A 20852-nucleotide genomic window follows, 5' to 3' on the forward strand; every position below is an offset into this window, starting at 1 on the left:
CCAGTGAGTCACCATATAAGTATATGTAACTAACTTTGTGACTATGGCATTATGCGTGGTGAGTTACTTGCTTTAATCTGTTCCTCTTGGAGTTCACTTTTGGAATATTTCTCAAGGAAGTGGTGAACTACTTCATCGTTGGTTGGCCGAGTAGGGAGTGGAGCTTTTTCCACTTCAGAGTTGAGATCTTGAAGGTGTAGGACAGAAGAATTCAACACCCGCCCGGGTGGATTGTCTGTCGACATAATCATCTGGTAACCCAAACTAATTTGCCTCGGGAAATGAACAGGAAAAAAAGAAAGAGAGATGCAGATGGAGATGGAGGTGGCGGCGTGGACGTGATTGGCTTACCATACGGTTATTTTATACGACTGATGATGCATATTCTAATAAGGCGGCATCTCAACTTGCAAATTGAATATTCTTCAGAATATTGTAGGAGATTTTCAGTTTTTGTACATGCACACGTCAAAGCTTGCCTACGTTTTTCTGTTTGTAGTCACGTTACGAGGAAATAGCGACGCGAAAGTCTGAACTACCAAATCTCAGCCCATTCCATGTATACTGCACATTAATTGGATCTTAACTTAATAAAATTAAGGAATTCAGAAAGAAATTAAGAGTTATGACGGAAGGCTATTACATGTGCACGTACGCGGCTATTGGTAGTTCCTTGTTTACTGCATGGCTGCCGTGTTTTAGACCACGCCGGTCCGAAAAACAACGACGATTAACTCGGAAACTAAACAAACATAAACATCTATACAAGAAGAAGAAAAAAGAGTGTAGGATGTAGGGTTCACAACATGTGAGGTGAGGTTTCTCATCCTCCTGTCCTTCTTACAGACGGAGTTTTATTCAGTGGCGAAGGGCCCATTTTGACTATATGTTAAGTTTGCATAATGTCTCAATTAAAAATGTTAAGGGCGTTTGAAATAAGGGTGGTTGGTCGAATTAATCCGGCCCCTTCTCTATTGGGCATCTTGTCCATGTCCATGTCCACGCCACCGCTGAAATGAAGTGTACATTCAACTGATCACTGGACCCACTACTTTCAAAAAAGAATCAACCAATGGAATCTCTAATTTTAGCAAGTTGTCAAATCTGCTATACACAGATTTAGTGCCCATTGAATCCAGTCATTCGAGATAAATACACGATAACGTAGAAGGCCATAAATTGAAAAAGGGAGGCCTTTCCATGCAGTTTTAATGTCTACCACCATAATATTTTATGTCTTAAATATTATCAATCGTATGTTTATCTTGTTGGCTATCGTTTATGGTTATATATCTTTATAACTATATATATATACATACATACACACACACATATATAATATAGCCTATAAATTCAAAAAGAGCTTTATTTTCTACATCCAGCATTATGATGATTGAAAAAGAAGTTAGCCTACCCATCTGGATGACTTAAAACTGAATTTCTCCCTCTCCTCACATATATCATATACCTTCATTATAAGACCTCAGGTCATTGAGGAGATATATGTATGGGTATATTCTGGACATATGTGCAACCATGCACATATCTAAGCATTTTTTAAATCATGCAATTATAATTTTTTTTTGCGGTGCTTTTGTGACTAGCATATACATTTATCATGACTCATCATGCCCATTGTCGGTTGAAAATTGTATTTTCTTGTTCGCTATATTGTTTCCAGGGGCAGCTTTGATTTATTTGCTGTGGTTATGGATGGACGTAGCAACTAAGCGATCCTCCGTATCAATCACTTGTTCAATTGTGCCACGTTCTCGAAGGAAAAAAATTATGGATGGATGTGTAATTGTGAGAATAAAAAAGAAAGACCTCATGTGGATATGATCGACGTTAGAGGTGGAGGATGAAATATTGGCGAAAGAGACGGCACAACCACCCATCTGCAGGGTACCATGGATCTAATCACATCCAAACTTACTTAGTTTTCCAAGCCAACTTACTTAGTTTTGCTATAAACAAAATTATGGTGATGTTAGGCATGCACTCTATTGTCCCAACAATCGTCCTAAATTCTTAATTGCCTCACAGGAGCACCAGATTAACCGATGGCATGGATGAAAGTGAGATGTACAACCTATGCATGCATGATCATTGATCACTGCTGCATGGTTAAGGTAACCAAAGAAGGCGTGGTTGGGGGGAAGGTGGTGAATTAAGTTGAGTCGCTCAAACTTCGTCCCCGCTTCATGATGAATGGCGTGAGACTTGGGCCAATTAGTTTGCACTTGATATAATAACTAGGGCATGCTTCAGGACAAAGTGAGCACTAATTTAAAATGATTATACCCAATGTGATTTAGCATTCATAAGGTCATACAAGCCACAACTTGAGCTGCAATTTCGTGTATGTCTCGAATTTATGAGTTGACCTGGGCTGCAGTTGGAAATCAATCGATTTGCCTGTTGAAAAGATCTGAATGCAGGGGACAGTTTCTTTCGCTAGAGCAAATCCATCCTCGAACATTAGCTTTAGCTTTTTTCTTCGCGTGTTTGAGCCTCTTTTACATCTTAAGCACTGAAATAATTTGAAGGGCAAACGAACTCTTAAGCCCATTTAATTGCGGAAATGTCACCTGCAAACTGGAGAGATGCACAGATAGGATTTTGATTGATTTAATTAATATCACCATTTAGAGAACACGTTCCACCAACAACAAGTCTTCCTCAGCTTAGTTGATTTCTCCGACATAGCATCAGAGCCAAATATCTCCAGTCCACAAATTCAGACCTCTAACACGAAGCCTCAATTATTTAACTCAATTTTTTACCAATTAATCAGATTTCCAAGGTACGAGATTGAACAATGAAACGATAATTAGCTTTGTCTGCAACATAATAAGTCTAATATCCATAGTTCAGAAGCCAAATCACCTTTGCATCGTCCACGACAGAATCCCAAAATGGAAGTCTACCTCCCCTCTAGCCTTTTTTGCCTTCGCTTCAAGTATGAGCTCTTTGATGGAGCCAGGGAAGGAAGTCTCATAAGCATTCCTGAATTTGTGGTACAGGTGCACCCTATCCCTGGCTCCTGAGACAAGATCCTTAGCCTTTGTTGGTCTTTAAGAAATCCAAAACTTCACTTATATATCGGACATAAGCATACATATGTCATTCTTCCAGTATTTTCCTACATATCTTGCAAGGCCAATAATTATGTTCCCATCTCCTTGTCTAGCCATTAAACTTGAAACAAGAAATAGAGCTAGGTTTAATTGTCTAAATGGGAAAAAGTTAAATACTAACGCTTCAAAGATATCTAAATGTAAAGTTCGTCAACTAAAATAGAAAGGGTAACTAAAAACCACCGAATTGTGGTCCTTATCTACATCAGATGCATTATTTACTTTTCAAATAACCCATGTTTTTATGAATATCCACTAATAACAATTGCTCAACTTCTCTTACATAACTTCCACCCCATGGCATGAAGAAGAAAAGTATACAAACAGAGATTCCTTTTATTAAAACAAAATGACAGCAGGAAGAGTTTGAAAAAAAAAAAAAAAAACTTCCATGTCATTCAATGACCAAAAGATCAGACCAAGATCTATTGAAATTTTTTTTATGGTTTACAGCTACTACATATGAAGTTTATGATGCAGTCCTGGACAAAAGGACAAAGCTCCTAATTTCTATTCCTCTTATGCTGATTTCAATCCTAACATTCATACGATATAATTAAGCTTGTAATGTCAGTGTTCTCATGCCGCCACGAAAGTACCACGCACGCACACATACAAGAGAAATAAAAGAAAGGGATATTGTGGGTATTAATGCCATTATTTGCCCAAACAGCAAAAGATATCAGAAATGTGAACAGGGCCTCATTCATAATAAATAATATCCAAGCAGAAAACCTCCTACTATGGAAGAAAGCGGCATTGTTGGCGAAAGATCAGTCAACAATTAAAAAGTAATGAAAATGAAATTGGGACAGAAGGTAAAAAAGGAACCCATTTTCAACTGAAGGAAAAAGTACCCGGAATCACATGTATAATGAAAGAAATAGATAAATAGGAAGGGAAAGGAAAGAAATAATGAGAGACCAAGATAGAATACCGGCTGACATAGTACTGTGTAATAGCAATGGAGTCTTCAAGATTGATCACTAGAGACCACCACCCATTGCGCGACCTCTCTAGCCTTACGTACAGGCTTCTTCTCCACTGCTTGGTCTGGTCGTAGAAATCCATAAACATATTCAGTGATTGGAACGGAACATGCCACCTCAACACATTCTGTTCAAGGAGGATTGGGAGAGAAGGAGGTTCCGCAATGGCTGAACTCCATGGTTGCAGGAGGTAGCGGCGCCTTGCCAGCAAAAAACAGTTTCAAGAACCGCTTTGTGCTTTCTCCTTCCCTTCTTGCTGGGCTTGCTACTATGGATTCTGCACATTGTCCCTCTTTGCCATGGTTGGAGATACTCTCGGCTGCAGGGGTTTTAGGAGCGATGGTGGCGGCAGGTTTCCCTTCCGTTCCTTGGGGCTTTTCAATGTTGTCATACAAACGCCTCCGGCTTTTCCATGGTAAACCAATCTTAACCGTCCATCTCGACTTAAAGTTATTCCAGTCTCAACTGGGATTTAGGGCCAATCTCGACTTAAAGTTATTCCAGTCCCAACTGGGATTTAGGGCCTGTTTGGTAAGGGATAGAAAGGGAAGGGAAGGGAAAAGAATGAAATGGAATGGAAAGGAAAGAGTTGATTAAAAAGCTTGTTTGGATACAAAAGAAAGGAAAGAAAAGGAAATGTTAATACTTTACAATAATACCCCTAACAGTCAAAATGTTTAAAAAATTAAGAACGTGAAGGGAGGGGTATTGTGGGCAGTCAACACTTTTGCTCCTCTTTTCCTTTCATTTTCTTCCCAATCTGTCCGATTTGGGAGGGATTGCATTTACACTATACAATCATTTCCTTTCCCTCTCTTCCCTTTCCCTCCCCTCCCAACCAAACACACTTTACCCCTTTCCCTCTCTTTCCCTCCTTTTTAGTTAGCCAACCAAACAAATGAGGGATTGCTCAATCCCTCCCTTTTCTTCCCTTTCCCTCCAACCAAACTGGCCCGTATGGATCCATCACCTATGCGGTAACAGACTCTTCGATCGACTGGATAAGGAACCTTGAGTCTGTCTGTTCAAAGCTCACACTAGTTTGTTCTTGGTCTGCTCATTCATGTAAAATTTCCAAAACTTGAAGTTTTCTCCTATCTTTTTTTTTCTTGATTCCACAATGAATGTGATCAAATTATGGTGGTAAAGATCATGAGATGATCTAGTTTAGGGACGGTTAAAGATAATGCACAAACTAAGAGATTATTGTGCTGTTAATGTGGATAACAGAGGTCATATATATAACTAGGTTGTCCACCACCAATTTCAACGTCGATGGTGGCCTTCCATGGAGTAGGATCAGTAGGACTGATTCCAGCCATGTTAAATTGTTTGTTCTTCTTGCTGTAGTTTATTGTTACTTTTGAACAGAATGTATCGTAAAGAAAAAAAAATTGTAACGGCAGAGATAATTCCTCTGTTTCTCACCCTTTATTGCTGTGTGCTCATGTATCTTATATACATACAGATTACATTTGCTTAAGGTTAATAACTACCCACGACCATAACTGCGCTTGGTAGTTCTGGAAACTCCGGCGTCCACACGTTCACTTAAGGTTAATAACTGCCCACGACCATAACTGCGCTTGGTAGTTCTGAAAACTCCCGCGTCCACACGTTCAGCATGATCAACATTATGCGCTTGATAGTTTTGGAAACTGATCATCTTCCAGCAGCACTTGCACTTCACGTTTGGTGGTTTCTAGAACTAACCATGATGTCATGCTTGGTGGTTCCAGCCTCACACGATCAACACATGTCATGCTTGGTAGTCTAGAAATGTCTATCTTAATATCCCCCTTCAAATTGGACTGGTGTTGTGGTCCAAACAGAGTTTGTTTCTTAATAAAAGGAACTGTGCTCTTTCCAATGGCTTCGTGAAGATATCAGCGATCTGATCGGTGGAAAGAATATATCTGGTTTCAAGGAGCTTGGCAGCCACTCTTTCTCGAACATAATGATAGTCTAATTCAATATGCTTGAATCGACTATGTTCCATCGGATTGATGGTCATGTGTAAGGTTGATAGATTATTGCAAAACACAATAGGTGTTTTGTGTGTGGGCTAGCAGACTAAGAAATGCAATTAGGCCCAAGGTATATGCTATAGTTTGTTGTTGAATGCCAAGTGATTGGGCATCTTGCCCAGCCAGCATTTGAGTATTTCTTACCTAAGGATTTTCTTCACCGGTTGGAAATGAAATTGTGATGGTAACTGCATATACTCAAACACAAAATTCACGCTATAGACCAAATCTGAACGTGTAAAAGTTAAGTATTGTAAGCTAACAACCAAGCTCCTGAAAAGGGTAGCATCTTAGAAATTTGATGTGGACTGATTACAATAGGGAGATTCTCCCATGGGTGTGCTACTAGGCTTACAATGTAGCATGTTAGACTGCTTGAGGATCTCCTTGGCATATCTAGTCTGCTTTAGAAACATACCTACTTCATTTTGTTGGACCTATACACCAAAGAAACAATGAATGCTTCCTAGATCTTTCATAGCAAAGGTATGGTTGATGTCTGAAATGAATGCTTTTAATGTGTTAGGCTTGTCACCAGTTATGAGTATATCATCAACATACAGGAGTAACCATATGACTGAATCCATAGTTTAATAGGAAATCACTGAATTTATTAAACCACATCCTAGCATATTGGTGCAGCCCATATATGGTTTTGTTCAACCTACAGGCACGATTGGGCTTATATGGTTCCTTGAATCCTGGTGGTTGATCCATATACACAGGTTTTTCCAACTCGTCACAGAGGAATGCATTCTTTATATAAATTTGACGTATCATCCATCCTCTAGAGAAAGCAATAGTGAAGATAATTCTGATTGTTGTAGGTTTAATAACTAGCGAAAAATTTTCCACAAAATCTATACCTGGAAGTTGGTTGTATCCCTTAGCCACAACTCTAGCCTTCAATCGTCCTAAGCGGCCATCTGCCTTTACTTTGGTTTTAAACACCCACTTGCAGCCGATAATGTGAATAAATTGTTTTTTGGGAACCAAATCTCATGTTTTTATTCATTTGAGTGCATCTATTTCCTCCTTTAGTGAAATTGTCCAACTTGTATCTCACAAAAATTCTTTAATGGAGCTTGGTTCCTTAGGTAATTTTTCGCAAGTGAACGAATACCGAGGATTCGGTTTCATTATTCCATGCAATGAGCGAGTTATCATTTGCCTTACCGAAACAAGTGCTGCCTCTGTACAGTTAGTTCCAAGCTATTCATCAGAGGAAGTATGATTTTCCTCCATGTCACCATGCTCTTCTCGTTGTTCGTCGTTGTCATCTTGTGAATAAGTGCGTTGCTCTTGACTTACTTTATTGATTTCATGCATTTTTGTGAGATCACTAGCAGTTTTGTCTTCGCAAACGTTTTGTTTTTGCTCTCCACTAAGTTGGCCTTTGTTCCCCTCTTCATCAGCAGGAGACCATGCTTCATATCCGACACCAGAAATTTGAGTTCTTGCATCGCCTATACTTTTAAATGGAAACACATTCTCATCAAAAATACAATCATAAAAAATACAGTGCCTTGAAATATATACATGCCCTATTTTAACATGTAGGAACCTATAGCCTTTATGCATTGCACTAGGGCAATGATCTTGGATCGAGTTTATGTTTGACATAATCTCTTAGGTATGGGAAGCATAAATATCCAAAAATTCTATATAACTGTAGTCAAGCTTAGTTTTGAATAAACTTTCATATCGAGAGCCTAGGTGAAGGAACTCTATTATGAACCCAAACTGCAGTATTGAATGCCTCAACCCAATGTTTGGGAGGCAAACCAGCATGAAACATCATAGCTAACCCAAGTTCTATAACAACCCTGTGTTTTATCTCTGCCTGTCCACTTTGTTGTGGTGTATACGGGCCGGACATCATACGTTGAATTCCGTTTTCTTGAAAAAAAAATTTCATCCTGAAATTATCAAATTTCGTTCCACCATATAAGTGAAATGCTTTGATCATTTTATTAAACTGGTTCTTCACATATATAATGAATCTTTCAAAACAATGCACAAATTCTGAATTTTCTTTTAAAGGAAAAAGTCAGCTGAATTTGGTTGAATCATCGACAAATAATGCATAATACCTCATGCCTTAAACTGAATTGACTGGTGGTTGACCCCACAAGTCACAATGTAATATGTCAAAAGGTTGTGAATCTCTATTAAAGAAAAGAAAGGGAGACAAGAAGATTTTGTCATAAAACAACCTGCACATAGATTTCATTCTATAATGTTCGAACTACAAATCTGGTTTTGTTTATTCAGGAACTTCAAAACTCCAAAAATAACATGAGCTGATCTTTTATGCCATGTTTCTAAACTGGCCACCTTTTGACGATTGGAGAAGCATGCTGCCTTTGTCTTGCTGCAAAAACGTAAAGATCACCCTACTGGTGGCCTTCAGCAATCACTCGTCCTGATTCTCTGTTCTTGATTTCGAAGCGATCATGTGAAAAACAAAAATCGACATGTAAATCCTTTGTCAGCTGACTTACTAAAATCAAATTCCTCTTAATTTCAGGAACAACTAACACATTTCTCAACTTTAGTTCATCATTCTTTGGACTAATTTTAGCATCACCAATATGAGTGATCTTAAGAGCATTTCCATTACCAATGATTACTCTATCTTTTCCTTTATATATAGACCGGTTGTCAAGCATACTTGTGTTTGAGGTAACGTGCGATGTTGCTCCAGAGTTTGAAAACCAAGCTTGATCTTGGTTGTCAGCCATAGTTACTACTGTCAATGCCTCAGTAGCATTTTCTGCCTTTGTTGTCTGATGATTTTTGTTGTACACCTATTTGGTTTGATGATACATGGTTTGGGTGTCCTAGTTTCTCTTGTTGTCCTCGGTTGTATGGATAGAACCTCCTTCCACAAGAAGAGAATGTCGGTTTTCCTCTTCCTCGACGATTGCTATTGAAGTTAGATCGTTGAGTATAGAAAACATATTGGTGTTGGACATTTTCTTCATGTTCATTGAGCAGCTTCATTGTTTCATGACTTTGGAGCAGCGGAACAACTCCTTATAGTAATTTATCTACGCAAGAGTCGATCCGACTTCTTCCATTGCAGGTAGAGTGGATTGATTTCTTGCTTGTTACCATTGATGATAAATTGGTCTGGTGCAGTGACATCTTCGTTGATGAATCCTTGCAAGTCTTGACTTTCAATGAGGCCAAGCACTTACGTTTTTAATAAAGAAAGTTTGTTTGAAAAAGTTTTATGGAAAAGAAATTGGCCACATTCAATGTGGATGGGTAAGGAAACTTTTGATTTGATGTGATGGAAGCAAGGAGAGAAGTCATGGTTGAGACTTTCCTTTACGTGGCTGTGATACCATAAAGGAAAAAAAATTGTAACGGCAGAGATAATTCCTCTATTTCTCACCCTTTATTGTTGTGTGCTCATGTATCTTATATACATACGGATTACATTTGCGGTTTACAACCATAACTGCCCTTGGTAGTTCTGGAAACTCCGGCCTCCACACGTTCAGCATAATCAACATTATGCGCTTGATAGTTTTGGAAACTGATCATCTTAGGACGATTAGCACATTCAGCACTTACAGTTCACGTACGTTTGGTGGTTTCTAAAATTGACCATGATGTCATGCTTGGTGGTTCCAACCTCACACGATCAGCACATGTCATGCTTGGTAGTTTAAAAACGTCTATTTTAATAACCCAGTGAAACTAAAAAAAATTAAAGCATAAAGTTGCCGAAGGCTGCCTGCCGGTAAAATGGTGGTGATCAAAATATATATATTGTGGATTGTCGTGGCCGACACAACCGGCGTCATTACTGGAAACTTCGTTCAGCAACGTCAGCTGTTGAGGCCACGCCACGGTCTATCACTTTATCAACGTTTGTCAGAGTGTGGCTGAAAGCCAACCGCGTTTCGTTCCGTAACAGGCTACAACGTTGTTTACGTGTGATTTAATAAAGAGAAATTAAGTAAGTGACTGCAGGCACACAAGCATGCACATGGATAGAAGTCTCAACAAGATCGTCTAGAAGCTAGCAAACAGTTGGGCGGTGTACAGTCTAGAAGAGGAAGGGAATAAGTGCCTTCACTCCGGTAGGGAAATCTTCAAATTTGGTGGCATACCACCTTCTGGTAGCATAGCTTCTTCCCGTCAGATACATGGCGGTACACAGGGCATTAGAGAAGCCGTAGATCGTCTGCGAGATGAATGCAATCCCCACAAACCCCAGGATTTCGAAAAGATAGTGTGGACATACCACCAAAGGGAAGAGGCCTCCGGTTGGAATTTTGTAGCCACCGCCCTCTTTCCTTAACCTTGCAAGAAGGTCATGGTGGTAAAAGTTGCCGGCCACACCCAAAAGGAAAAGAAAGACGCCGTAAAATTTCAAGTCGATCGCCGGATCTGAATGTCCTTGTGCGAAGCTTTGGCAGTAGACCAATGAAAAAGTGGAGGTAGCGTAGCTGAAACTGATACTACTGGCTGCCTTGAGTGCTATTCCTCCACTGTATTTATGGACGAACAACACCTTGGGGGAAAAAGAAAAGCAAAGCAGTTAGCCTAAAAGGGAACACATCAAGATTTTGTTGCTTCATATTGAGAAGAAACTATTATCTCAACCTTCCTTGACGAGGGAAAATACAACAGGCGCCTGTGACTATATGCCTAGCTTACAATTAAGAGCTAGCAGAGGAGGAATTAAAGGTCGGAAGGGGAGATTAATTACCTCAAGAATCCTTTTGAGGAAATGAAGAAGGAGTGCGGAGCTCAGCAGCAGCGACCGCGGATGGTTGCCGGTGAGCGTAAAAGAGGCTGCGGCTATGAGGAAGGCCGGCGTGTAGCAGAGAAGCATCGCTCGTCTGCTGGAGATGTTTACGCCACCAGAGGAGGAGGAGCCGGTGAGACTGTCTTTGACGTTCCAGAACTTGGAGTATTTCATGGGATTGCCTCTCGCCTCCAAGAGGCCGGCGGCGGACGTAGAAACCAGGTGGAAGATGGGCAGCGCCGTCAGAAAGACCGACGGTGGGTTTGGAAACATGAACTCCCGGAAGACGGACATCTCTCTTTCTCTCTCTCAGATCTCGGCGTTTTGGTCTCTAAGTAGTGGAAGTGCTGTTTGGTGGAACGGGTGAACACAGTTTATGGTTCGTGTATTACAAAAATGCCCAAAGTTTTCTTATAATAAGTCTCGCTCTTTTTAATCCAAAACTAAACAAGAACGTGAGCATTAGAGAAAATTTTCCTTACAAACTCACTTTTCGAAAGGGTATCTAGACGGAGCTAGGGCCCAGGTTCATTGGCTTTTTACTAGGGGTGAGGGGTCGTTTGGGAGGAGTAATATAATATTTGGTTACTGTCTCATGCCCGCCCCTAGCCCAAAAGCATATAAAAGATAAAAGAACAGACAAAATGGAAAACTCAAAGTCATCTTCCCACGTTGTCCTGAGGAGGGGGCTACGTGGTGCGTGGTCCAAGGCACGAGCACAAATATAAGTATTTAACCTTGAAGCAGAACAATCTAAAGCAACCTGCCGAGGCAGCGTTCGGATTCTTCATTATTCATAACAGGCACATCAACAGTTCACGGAAAAAAAAAAAAAGTTGATAGAAAGTTATACTAGTTACAATTATCAGCAACGCCTCAAAGTCATCCACGGCAAGTATCACACGTGACTTACAATTCCCGGCCTGGAGAGAGAAGAAAAAAAGACTGAAACATGAATGGGAGCAGCAGTCAATATATAAAGTAATACTTCCCACCAGGTCCTAAGGAGGCAACCTACTTGAACCCACCCCACCCTAGAGGCAAAAGAAAAAGAAAGAAGCAAAAGAAAAAGAAAGAAGGAGCCGAAATGATAAAAACGTTTGGTTGAAAATGGTACGGGAAAGGAAAACTTAACGCGCCGTAAGGACGGACTTTTTACCGGGGAGAATTTACCCTCAACGCTGCCTCTCCTCGCTGCCTTTCCACTCTGCTCTCTCCTTCCTCTCCTCTGTCGCTCTCTCCTTCCTCTTCTACCGCACGCCTGATCATCGCTCGCCGTGCACCGCCACCGCTCTGCCTCCAGCCATCGTCGTGGTTCTTCAAATTAGGGCTTCAAGGACTCATCCTTCGATTCTCTGCCTTCCTCTTCCACCGCTCGCCCCATCCCATCGCTCGCCGTGCACCACCGCCGCCGCTCTGCTTTGGATGATAGTCACAGCTTGCAGGTTCCCTGAGTTCCTCGATGTGAGAGGCTGTTGGGATGTGAAATTGGACGGGGAGGAGTGGCTGGCCAAGAGACAACTGGAGAAGGGCTTGAAGGTTTTGGGTCCAAAGGTGGTCGATCGCTATGATCTCCATTATCTGGGAAGCTGCAGTGATGATGAAGACGATGAGTGGGACTCGATAGGGGATGAAGATTATCATCTGGATTGGGACCTTTATGATGATGCGGATATAATGCTGGAGAACTTTGATTGGGGACCTGGTTCGCCATGAACAGTCTAAGTAAATTGGTTGGGGACCTGGTTCGCCGATCCATCTGCTGTGCTCTCTCCTCTTCATGAGATATCCATCTAAGTAAATTGCTGAATCAATTATGGTAATCACAATACCAGGGGTTTTTATTGCATCAGGATATTGGTTAATATTCCAAAGACACCAAAAACTGCTGGTTCTTTTTCCTTTCTGTCTTTTCTTTCTACTTCTGTTTAGTTTTCTTTTTAATTGGGGAGGGAGGGGGGTATTGGATTATCGTACACATGTATACATTTTTTTTTTGTCAATGGTGCTCAGTGGCTGTTGTCCCTTTCTTGATTTTAGCTGAAGAGGATTGGAAGATTAAACGTGAGTTTTTATTGAAGAAAAATGTTCGTCTTCCCATATCCATCTAATTCCCCTGCCAAATTGGTCTGGGTTGCGGTTTTGTATAATTGGCATACTGATCTTCTATATCATGTGAACAATAAAGTTTCAGATACTGTAGTTATTTTGCCTTTACTTTTTTCCTTTTATTTGACGTGAACTGGGGGTGAATTGTGAAACAATGGTGTCTAGTATAGCAATTGCAGCATAACATGAGATTTTTATCAAGCATTAATCATGCTTCATAATGATGATGGAAAATCTGTATCTACTAGTCCTCTTTAGAATGGATATAGAGAAGATTATCTGTTGTCCGTATACATTCGGTTTTCCAATGTTGGACTGTTGCTAGGAACTCCTACAAATGAGATACCATGTCGAGAAGATGATACAGCTGTCACTAAACAGTTATGTCGTAAGGTTCATGTATAGGCTAACAGAAACGTCTTGTCTGATTATACCCTTCCACAGAATTATCCCAAGACATCAATTTCTAGTGTTCTATCCGAAAAACAGAATAATTGGAACTTGTTGGACTTCCATTTGCTTCAATTTTACAAAGAGAACTGTGTTATGGTTTTATAATTTTAGACTTCCATTTACAATGTAATGGGTATTTCCTGTGTGTGTCGCTATCTGTGTTTTTATGGTGTATGTGCCCAAAAATCAGTTAATTATGATTCATGCTTGACGTTGTATATGTTGACGGATTGCATTTTCAACCACCACAAATGGATATGTTGATCATGAATGCTAAGAAAACTAACACCCTGACATGAAAAAATTGGACTCAAAAGGATCAGATGCAGCTGGTGTGCCAGTTCGTGATTTGTTGTAGTTGGTTCATATCATATTGAGGTTATCAGGATAGGGAACTCAACTGGGTTTTCATGCTTGATTAAAACCACCGTAATCCGTTGGTAAATAAATAGGCCATTCCATTGGTTGTGTGTCTAGAATTTGGTTTTAGATGACCAAAAAAATAGACCATGCTTGTCTGCACGGGTTATATAAACAAAGAGGAAATTGAGAAGGAAAAAGAAAAAAAAAACTACTAGGGTTAATTTTATCACGTTAAATTCTACCCTGTCATTAAACAAAACCTCAGATTGAAAAAGAAAGAAATTTCATCGTATAAATTTTTTTTAAAAAATTTATCATGATAAATTTACCACGTTAAATTCTTAACGTGCATCAAACGGACCCTTAATATCGAGGGTGAAGAGTGCCCAGTTCCCACAGCAAGAGGAGACTTGCAAGGGAGCCCATACCAATCTCATGGCATTCTTTCCTCTAGCAGAGCAAAGCAGAACAAGAAATAATGCGACGTGACCCACTGAGAGACAAAAACTGGCCTTAGCATAAAAGGGTGTTTGACTTTACGAGGATGTTTGACTCTACGAGATGTCTTCCACAAACGGTCGGCCCTGCATTGTGAAGCAAAGAAGAGATGTGTGCTGTAACAGGTGTACTGCTCCGCACATTCAAAACGTTCCCAAAGAGATCGCAATCACATCATGCCACCGAGCAGAGCAGCGCAAAATTTGGCAAGCTTCGACCATGAACAGATAAACAACTTCAATAAAGAGAGAACTAAACAACCAACCTGACAAGAAAAAACACAAACCTTTAACCTTACACTCTGCCATTTCAAGTCAAGGTCAGGGGAAGAAACCAAAGCATGTACCTCCTGAATAAGTTTATTGTTATATATTCATTATATTCGAAATTGTCATCTACTTTTATGATCACGGGGCATTGACGCACCTTACCTTAGCCAATGCATCGACATCAATATGGATACTGCTGCAGACGTTAAGAATAATTTGAGATGCTTCTAAGTGAGTGATATGCAGGGAATAAAGAACCAAAGTCAAGATGGAGAATACTTAGCAACGCATTACCTGCCTCCTTCGAGAGTATAAAAATTTGGATCCAGCGCTGTTTCCTGAAGATGAATACAAAGAAGCAGAGGAAAAAGAATTTTGATGGAATTAGTACCATAACTGCGACAAACCTATTAGAAAAGGCATAAAATGAGCCATGGTTTCTGAGACATAGATCACCGGAAGTCACTCCGTCCACATACGAAGTACAGGTCAAATATGAGACGAGAACATTCATTTTCAGAAATTCCCCATATACATTTCCACCGTAAATCGTTTGACCGAAACATATGAAAATTATATTTTACATGAAGCAGGCACATATTTGTATTCTTGATACACCTATCGAGGTGGTAAAGGAAGGCAAGTGCACATGTGGCACTACCAAATATACACAGACTTGCCGTCAGAGGACATGGAAAAATTCAATGAAAGCGGAAAAATCAATTAAATCAGAATGTAGAAAAAACCAACCACAAGCTTTTGAACTAATGATCAACCACTAACTACAATAAATAGTCACAATGTACAATCTTTTATGTTTTTGTTCTTGTGACGCATCTCCACTGCCTGATCTGCGGGGATTTGTCCAAAAGTAGTAAGAGGCCCACATTGTTTCCTGAATGACCAAAAGGGTACCTGAAAAACACAGAAGCGAAACCCTGTAATGACAAGGGACACATGCATTCGCCAAAATGCAAATAAACACTAATGAATCACTACTTACTTCACCCGCTGAGATTTCTTCCTGTGGAAGATGAAGGACACGATCCACTGTAAGACAAAAAGAATAAGCAAGATACAGAGTTTCAGGAAATATTTTAGACGACAAACACAAAGCCAATACTTAAGCATGGAAAATTTGGAAATGAAAATGAAAGTTTTCAGGTTTCAACTTTGTGAACTGCTCTAAACATAAATAAATGTTAGTATAACAAAGGAAAAAACTGCAAACTTCGGAGAACTATTGACAGAAAAAAAAAAATTAACCAAAACCACAAGTACCTTCAACGTTGATAGAAAGGAAAACCCTCTTTTCAAGGATGGCTTCTTCACAATCCTTTTATCTGGTGTTAACTCTTTGCACAACTGTTGTGCTATCTCTCGTAGCAATATCAACTGAGCTTTATCTGTCTGCATGGAAATAATTGTTTGCTTCAAGGATTCCCTGTCCGCCTCAAGTGCCTGGAGCCTAAAATTAAGCTTTTCGACAACATCCCCATCTGCCACATCAATTCTGTTTGATGAGCCTCTGGGAGTAGTCAAGCACTCATGAGGTTTATCACACTGAGATTTAGAATCAAAAGTACCATCATCAGGTTGGAGAGTTTGAACACTCCCATCAGCAGTGTAACATGTCATACTCTCTACTTTGCTTCTTTGCCGAAGAGGTTCCCCAAGACTACCTCCATTTTCATCCACAAACATCCGTTTAGAGCCATGGGACCCAAGGATAGAATCAATAGTGTATATTCTATCACCGGTACCGTCAGCAAGGCCAAATTCATTGTCCTCTTTTCCGCAGTAATGCCGATCCTCTATTATAGAGAACTGCACTTTTTTGAGTTTGCATTTGGACCAGGAGTAGACACGCTTTCCACTGTACACTCGTGGCCAGCTTCTCTGACCAAACCAGGATAAGCGCTGTCCGTTGAGAGAGCCTTAGGATATTTTGATGTTTGAGAACTGTTCGTTTTGTCAGGAACATTAGTTCCACTAGTGAATTTCCCATCCAAATAATGGCTACGTGTTCTCTCCAATTCACAAATTCTGTACTCTAAATTTTGAAGCTCTCTGCCTTCACGAGGAGTCTCACCTGAAGCATATTTTTCTATATGCAAAGAATCCTCATATTCTGGAGACTCTTGAACCTCCTTCGAACTGCATCTTAGAGGTGGGTATTCAAAAGCATTCGGTTTCTCTGCACGACCTGAAGGAGTATCCCCTGAATACATATACCTATTGAATTCTTCAGACTCCTGCCATTCTGCATTTTCTGATTTCCCCCCGATACTTCTACTGCGGTTGTGCTGGCTTGTAAAAGAGCCTTCGTTTGACAAAGCGTCATCAAAATCAACTTGATGTAACCCCAAACTCATTAGTCTATGCTTGTAAGCCTGTATCTCGCAACTTAGAGATTCTATAACCTGTTCTTTCTTGTATATTAATTCCTCGATTGCGAGCAACTCCTGCTGATCATGAGCCATTTTCTCCTCTGCAAAACGTTTGAACTGCCGAGCTTCCATCTGAATCTCAGCCTTTTCCCTCTGCAGGCGCAAGATCATGGACATGGCCTCATTTGCAGCAGAACAAGATGCATTTCTTTCTTCCTCCAACTCAACGTAGAGTTCCTGAATCGACTGCTGCTGGCTGGTAATTTTCTCCCTCAAAGCCATACACTCATTTTCCATCTCAACTCGAGCTACAGAGAAAAAATTTTGATCATCTCCCCCATAACTTGGTGGCTCCTCAATCTCTTCAAGTTTCCTCTTCGTGAAACGCTGCCATTTACCAATGGAACAACTACAGCTACAACTACAACATTTCTTCAATGTGTTCGTTGAAGGAGAATCCAACTCCATGCTGCAGAATTACCTTTTACAGCTCCTGGTTCTTGAACACCTAATCCCCATACGTGCTATTCAAATATAATGTGCTGAAACAGCAAAAGGAATAACATCACCAGACTTGCAAAAAAGCTTTTCTGCATTCATCAAATACTAACAAAAAAAAAATTTGACAACTCAAGGTCCAGCAGAAGAAATTCAAAAAAATCCGTCATGTATATCATTGATACTGCTAATAAGATTTGTTTATGCAGCTATGCTCCTTCACGAGGTTCCCCAAATCCTAAAAAAAAAAAAGACAAACTCCACAAAGAACCAGCAGAAGCTACAAACTCAGAACCAAAACCCTGAGGTTCTCTTACACTTTTAGTTATAAAGAGCGAAACAAGAATTGATGCGTCGATTTTGTTACCAATAAAAGTCATCCAAAAACCCAGCTCAATATCTGTCCAGAGTGTTCTCAAAAAGCGTCAAAAAGACGAGAATTCACACTATTACCCATATCTACGGCAAATGCTTACCCCAAAAAGGGTTTCAAAATCGAACAAACGAAAAAAAGATGAACTGCAAGCCTCCATGAAGTCTCAGCATCTCCTCGAAATTTCACGAAAGGGAACGTCAAAAAGCATCAAAATCGAATCCTAGAAGCCAAATTTCGAAAATTCTAACTCCAAATTTTTAAATTCGATTGAAAATTAGAGTGAATCTCCAGAACCTCGAATCGTGAAACAGCGAGATCAACGAGAAGACCGAGAATTCCATCTCATTCAAAAGTAGAAGGGTGCAGTCCCCAGAAACGCGTACCTGACAGGGCCAATAAAGACCGTGGTTTCTCAACGCCGTCACCTCCAAGACCGACGACGACAACACGTGCGGGAGACGAGCGTCTCCGCCACATCCACCTTATAGAGCAAGCGAAAAACGGAGAAAGAGCAGAGAATAATGATTCCGGCCTCCGGTTGCATCCCGAAAGAGGGCGCCGGCGGAAATGGAGCCGGACAACTTTGTCTCGCAGCAAAAGTTCAACGCACCGGGAACCCTAAGCCAGGGAAAATGAGGGAGAAATAAAACGGAGGGGAGACACAAGCAAGAGAGAATGTCTCCCGGATTTCGCAGGTCAATTCTGCAAGTACATATTTTTCTATCTTCGTTTTTAACCAAAACTTCAGTCCAGGCCCACCAGGTTGAGAGAAATTTCAGAGGTCCCACTATTTATTCGAAAATTACATATACCCCACCAACATCTTCATTCGTTTTTAGAGGTCAAATATATCTCTAGAACATATTTCCATCACCGATCATCCCACAATTTACAGTTTTTCCGTTTAGGTTCTTCTTGAAATGTTTTAAAAGGAAAAGAAACCTTTCAATAGAGTCATGGATGCTGTGGCGGGAATCGTGACTTTAATGTTTCTAGGCGCACTCATATATACGTATAAACGATCAAACATTTAAAAATTAATAAATTTTGTAAAAATTAATAAATTTTGTGAGGCTGGCATGGGACAAGTTGCCCACACCATCCGGCTCCCTCACGGATTAACTAGCAAATATTGGGCAGTTTGTTTTGACGGGGAATAATTAAATTGAACGGTTCATAATAAAATAAGCTGTTGGATTGTCGAATAAAAGATTCGTTAGAACAAAAGGCGAAAGTTTAACTAAGCTTCAGCTAGGTGGAGATGACCTTGGCTAATCACAAAGAAGAAATTACTAAAGGGGTGCGGGAAAAATTTCTTTAAAGATAGGAGGCGATGAGCGAAATTTGTTATTTTTCTTTTTAAGTAATTTTTATGGAATGGAAAGAAAGAGAAGAGATATGTGTATGCCTTCTCGTGCCGGGAAATTCGAAAAAGGTGGGGTACATCCATGCTGGCTGGCGGTGCGGCGGCGAAAGCATCGCCATGCGCCTGGCTATCCTCTTCTTTTTTGGGCTTTGCTTTGCTTATCATATTCGCCGGTGGGGTGGATGTTAAAAACAGAGAAAAAGGTCGAGAGGTCGTTCGGCCCGGGTTGGCGGTTAATTTGCCGCTGGCTCCAGTGCGCGACCCTTTTCTGGCTGTCACTGGCTTAATTAAATCCGACTCCGGTACTCTACTTCTTCACGTCTTATTTGTCCGACATTGCATTAAATTAATATGAGAGACTGACTGGCCAGCCACCTATCCCGATGGAACGAGTTGTTCTTCAATAATAAGCAGTCGGCTTCCCATTCATTTCTGCAGTCCCAATTCTTGTGAAACCTACTCTCAGGAGAAAAGAGCAAAAGAATTGACGTGATTCTGTAACTGTTGTATTGTCTTTTACATCAAAGCTAAAAGTACTAAAAGTAAAAACGAAAACAAAAGAGAGAGAGAGTACGTATAAATGTAGAACGGCGGCACAGTCAGCAGAATCAGCACAACGCCACTAGAATTTGGAACGTTACGCTTTGGAAAACAGAAAGAAAATGGCCCAACGCATCATCTTCGGTCGGCTGCAGTTCCCGGCCGCTCCCCTATTAGTATGGCCGTTCCTTGATTTTCATCGGCTGCTAATTAAGAGCGACTTTTTTAATATTTATTGGTGTTACAGCTGATGAACTCTCCCATGTCGGGCTAGCTAACTGTGCAGGTTACTCTTTTGGTACAAGTATTTATTATATCTCTCTCGATGTTACATGTTATCTTTATCTGTGGTGCGCATGAGTCGTAACATTTAAGTTTCGGCTTCAACGTACAGTAGTAGTACTAACTACCAACTTCTCATTCTTGAAACAGATTCTTGCATTCTTCCTTGTGAGGAAAGGTAAATCAGGAAAGTGGATCCCCGTATAATGCAAAAGAACTTATTTCCTTTTCTGCGCTTGCTCCAAGTTGCCAAACTATAAAGAAGGAAGGCTTGACTGGCTGCTAATTAAAGAAGGAAGTCAGAAGACGAAGCTGGAGGTAAAGGGAAGAAGGGTGGAGGTCGGATTTCCTAGCTCCCGCATGAAAGGCCCAGCCTTACAAAGCTATATACATACGTTTTCTTTCCTTTTCTTAACATTTACTACGACCTATTCAACTCAAACGTTGCATTCGCTGTTCAAGCACACAAGAATGGTGCACCAACCTTGAACTCTTCAAGCGTGAGTCACCTTGCGGCGTCCTTGAGATAGTTCTATATTTGCTACTGAAATCGATTTAGAAAGCCAAATGCTTTAACCAGTTAGTGGATCAAATTGGAAATGGGATCCTTTGTGAATCAGACTTAATTACTAAGAAAAATGTATTTCAAATTACATAAATATAACTTGCGGAAATCACGAAATTGGGAAAAGTATATAAAAAAAAAATCTAGCATTTAAATCATGTAAGATGAAATAGCAACCCAAATGATACCAAAAAGAAGAAGAAAACGATTGAAACTGAA

The 20852-nt window shown here is 40.3% G+C and overlaps 1 protein-coding gene and 1 pseudogene across 1 annotated transcript; both read right to left on the reverse strand.

The window, feature by feature from the left end:
* Positions 1–10110: 10110 nt before the first annotated feature.
* On the reverse strand, positions 10111–13088 carry LOC116246829 (steroid 5-alpha-reductase DET2). Its single transcript, XM_031618713.2, has 3 exons — positions 12084–13088; positions 10886–11847; positions 10111–10687 (listed from the first exon to the last, which is right to left on the reverse strand). The coding sequence occupies exons 2-3, from the start codon at positions 11216–11218 to the stop codon at positions 10220–10222; spliced, it is 801 nt and encodes a 266-aa protein (XP_031474573.1). The 5' UTR covers positions 11219–11847; positions 12084–13088; the 3' UTR covers positions 10111–10219.
* A 2264-nt stretch (positions 13089–15352) lies between these two features.
* On the reverse strand, positions 15353–18569 carry LOC116249131 (myosin-binding protein 7-like; annotated as a pseudogene).
* Positions 18570–20852: the final 2283 nt, after the last annotated feature.

This window comes from Nymphaea colorata, chromosome 2, assembly GCF_008831285.2.
Source record: "Nymphaea colorata isolate Beijing-Zhang1983 chromosome 2, ASM883128v2, whole genome shotgun sequence".
NCBI classification, from domain to species: domain Eukaryota; kingdom Viridiplantae; phylum Streptophyta; class Magnoliopsida; order Nymphaeales; family Nymphaeaceae; genus Nymphaea; species Nymphaea colorata.

What these genes read in the sequence shown, in the direction of transcription:
- LOC116246829 (XM_031618713.2), bottom strand. Translation starts at nt 11,218, where the DNA reads ATGTCCGTCTTCCGGGAGTTCATGTTTCCAAACCCACCGTCGGTCTTT. An exon ending in TCCTCAAAAGGATTCTTGAG is followed by an intron (nt 10,688 to 10,885) that starts GTAATTAATCTC and finishes TTTTCCCCCAAG; the next exon opens with GTGTTGTTCGTCCATAAATA.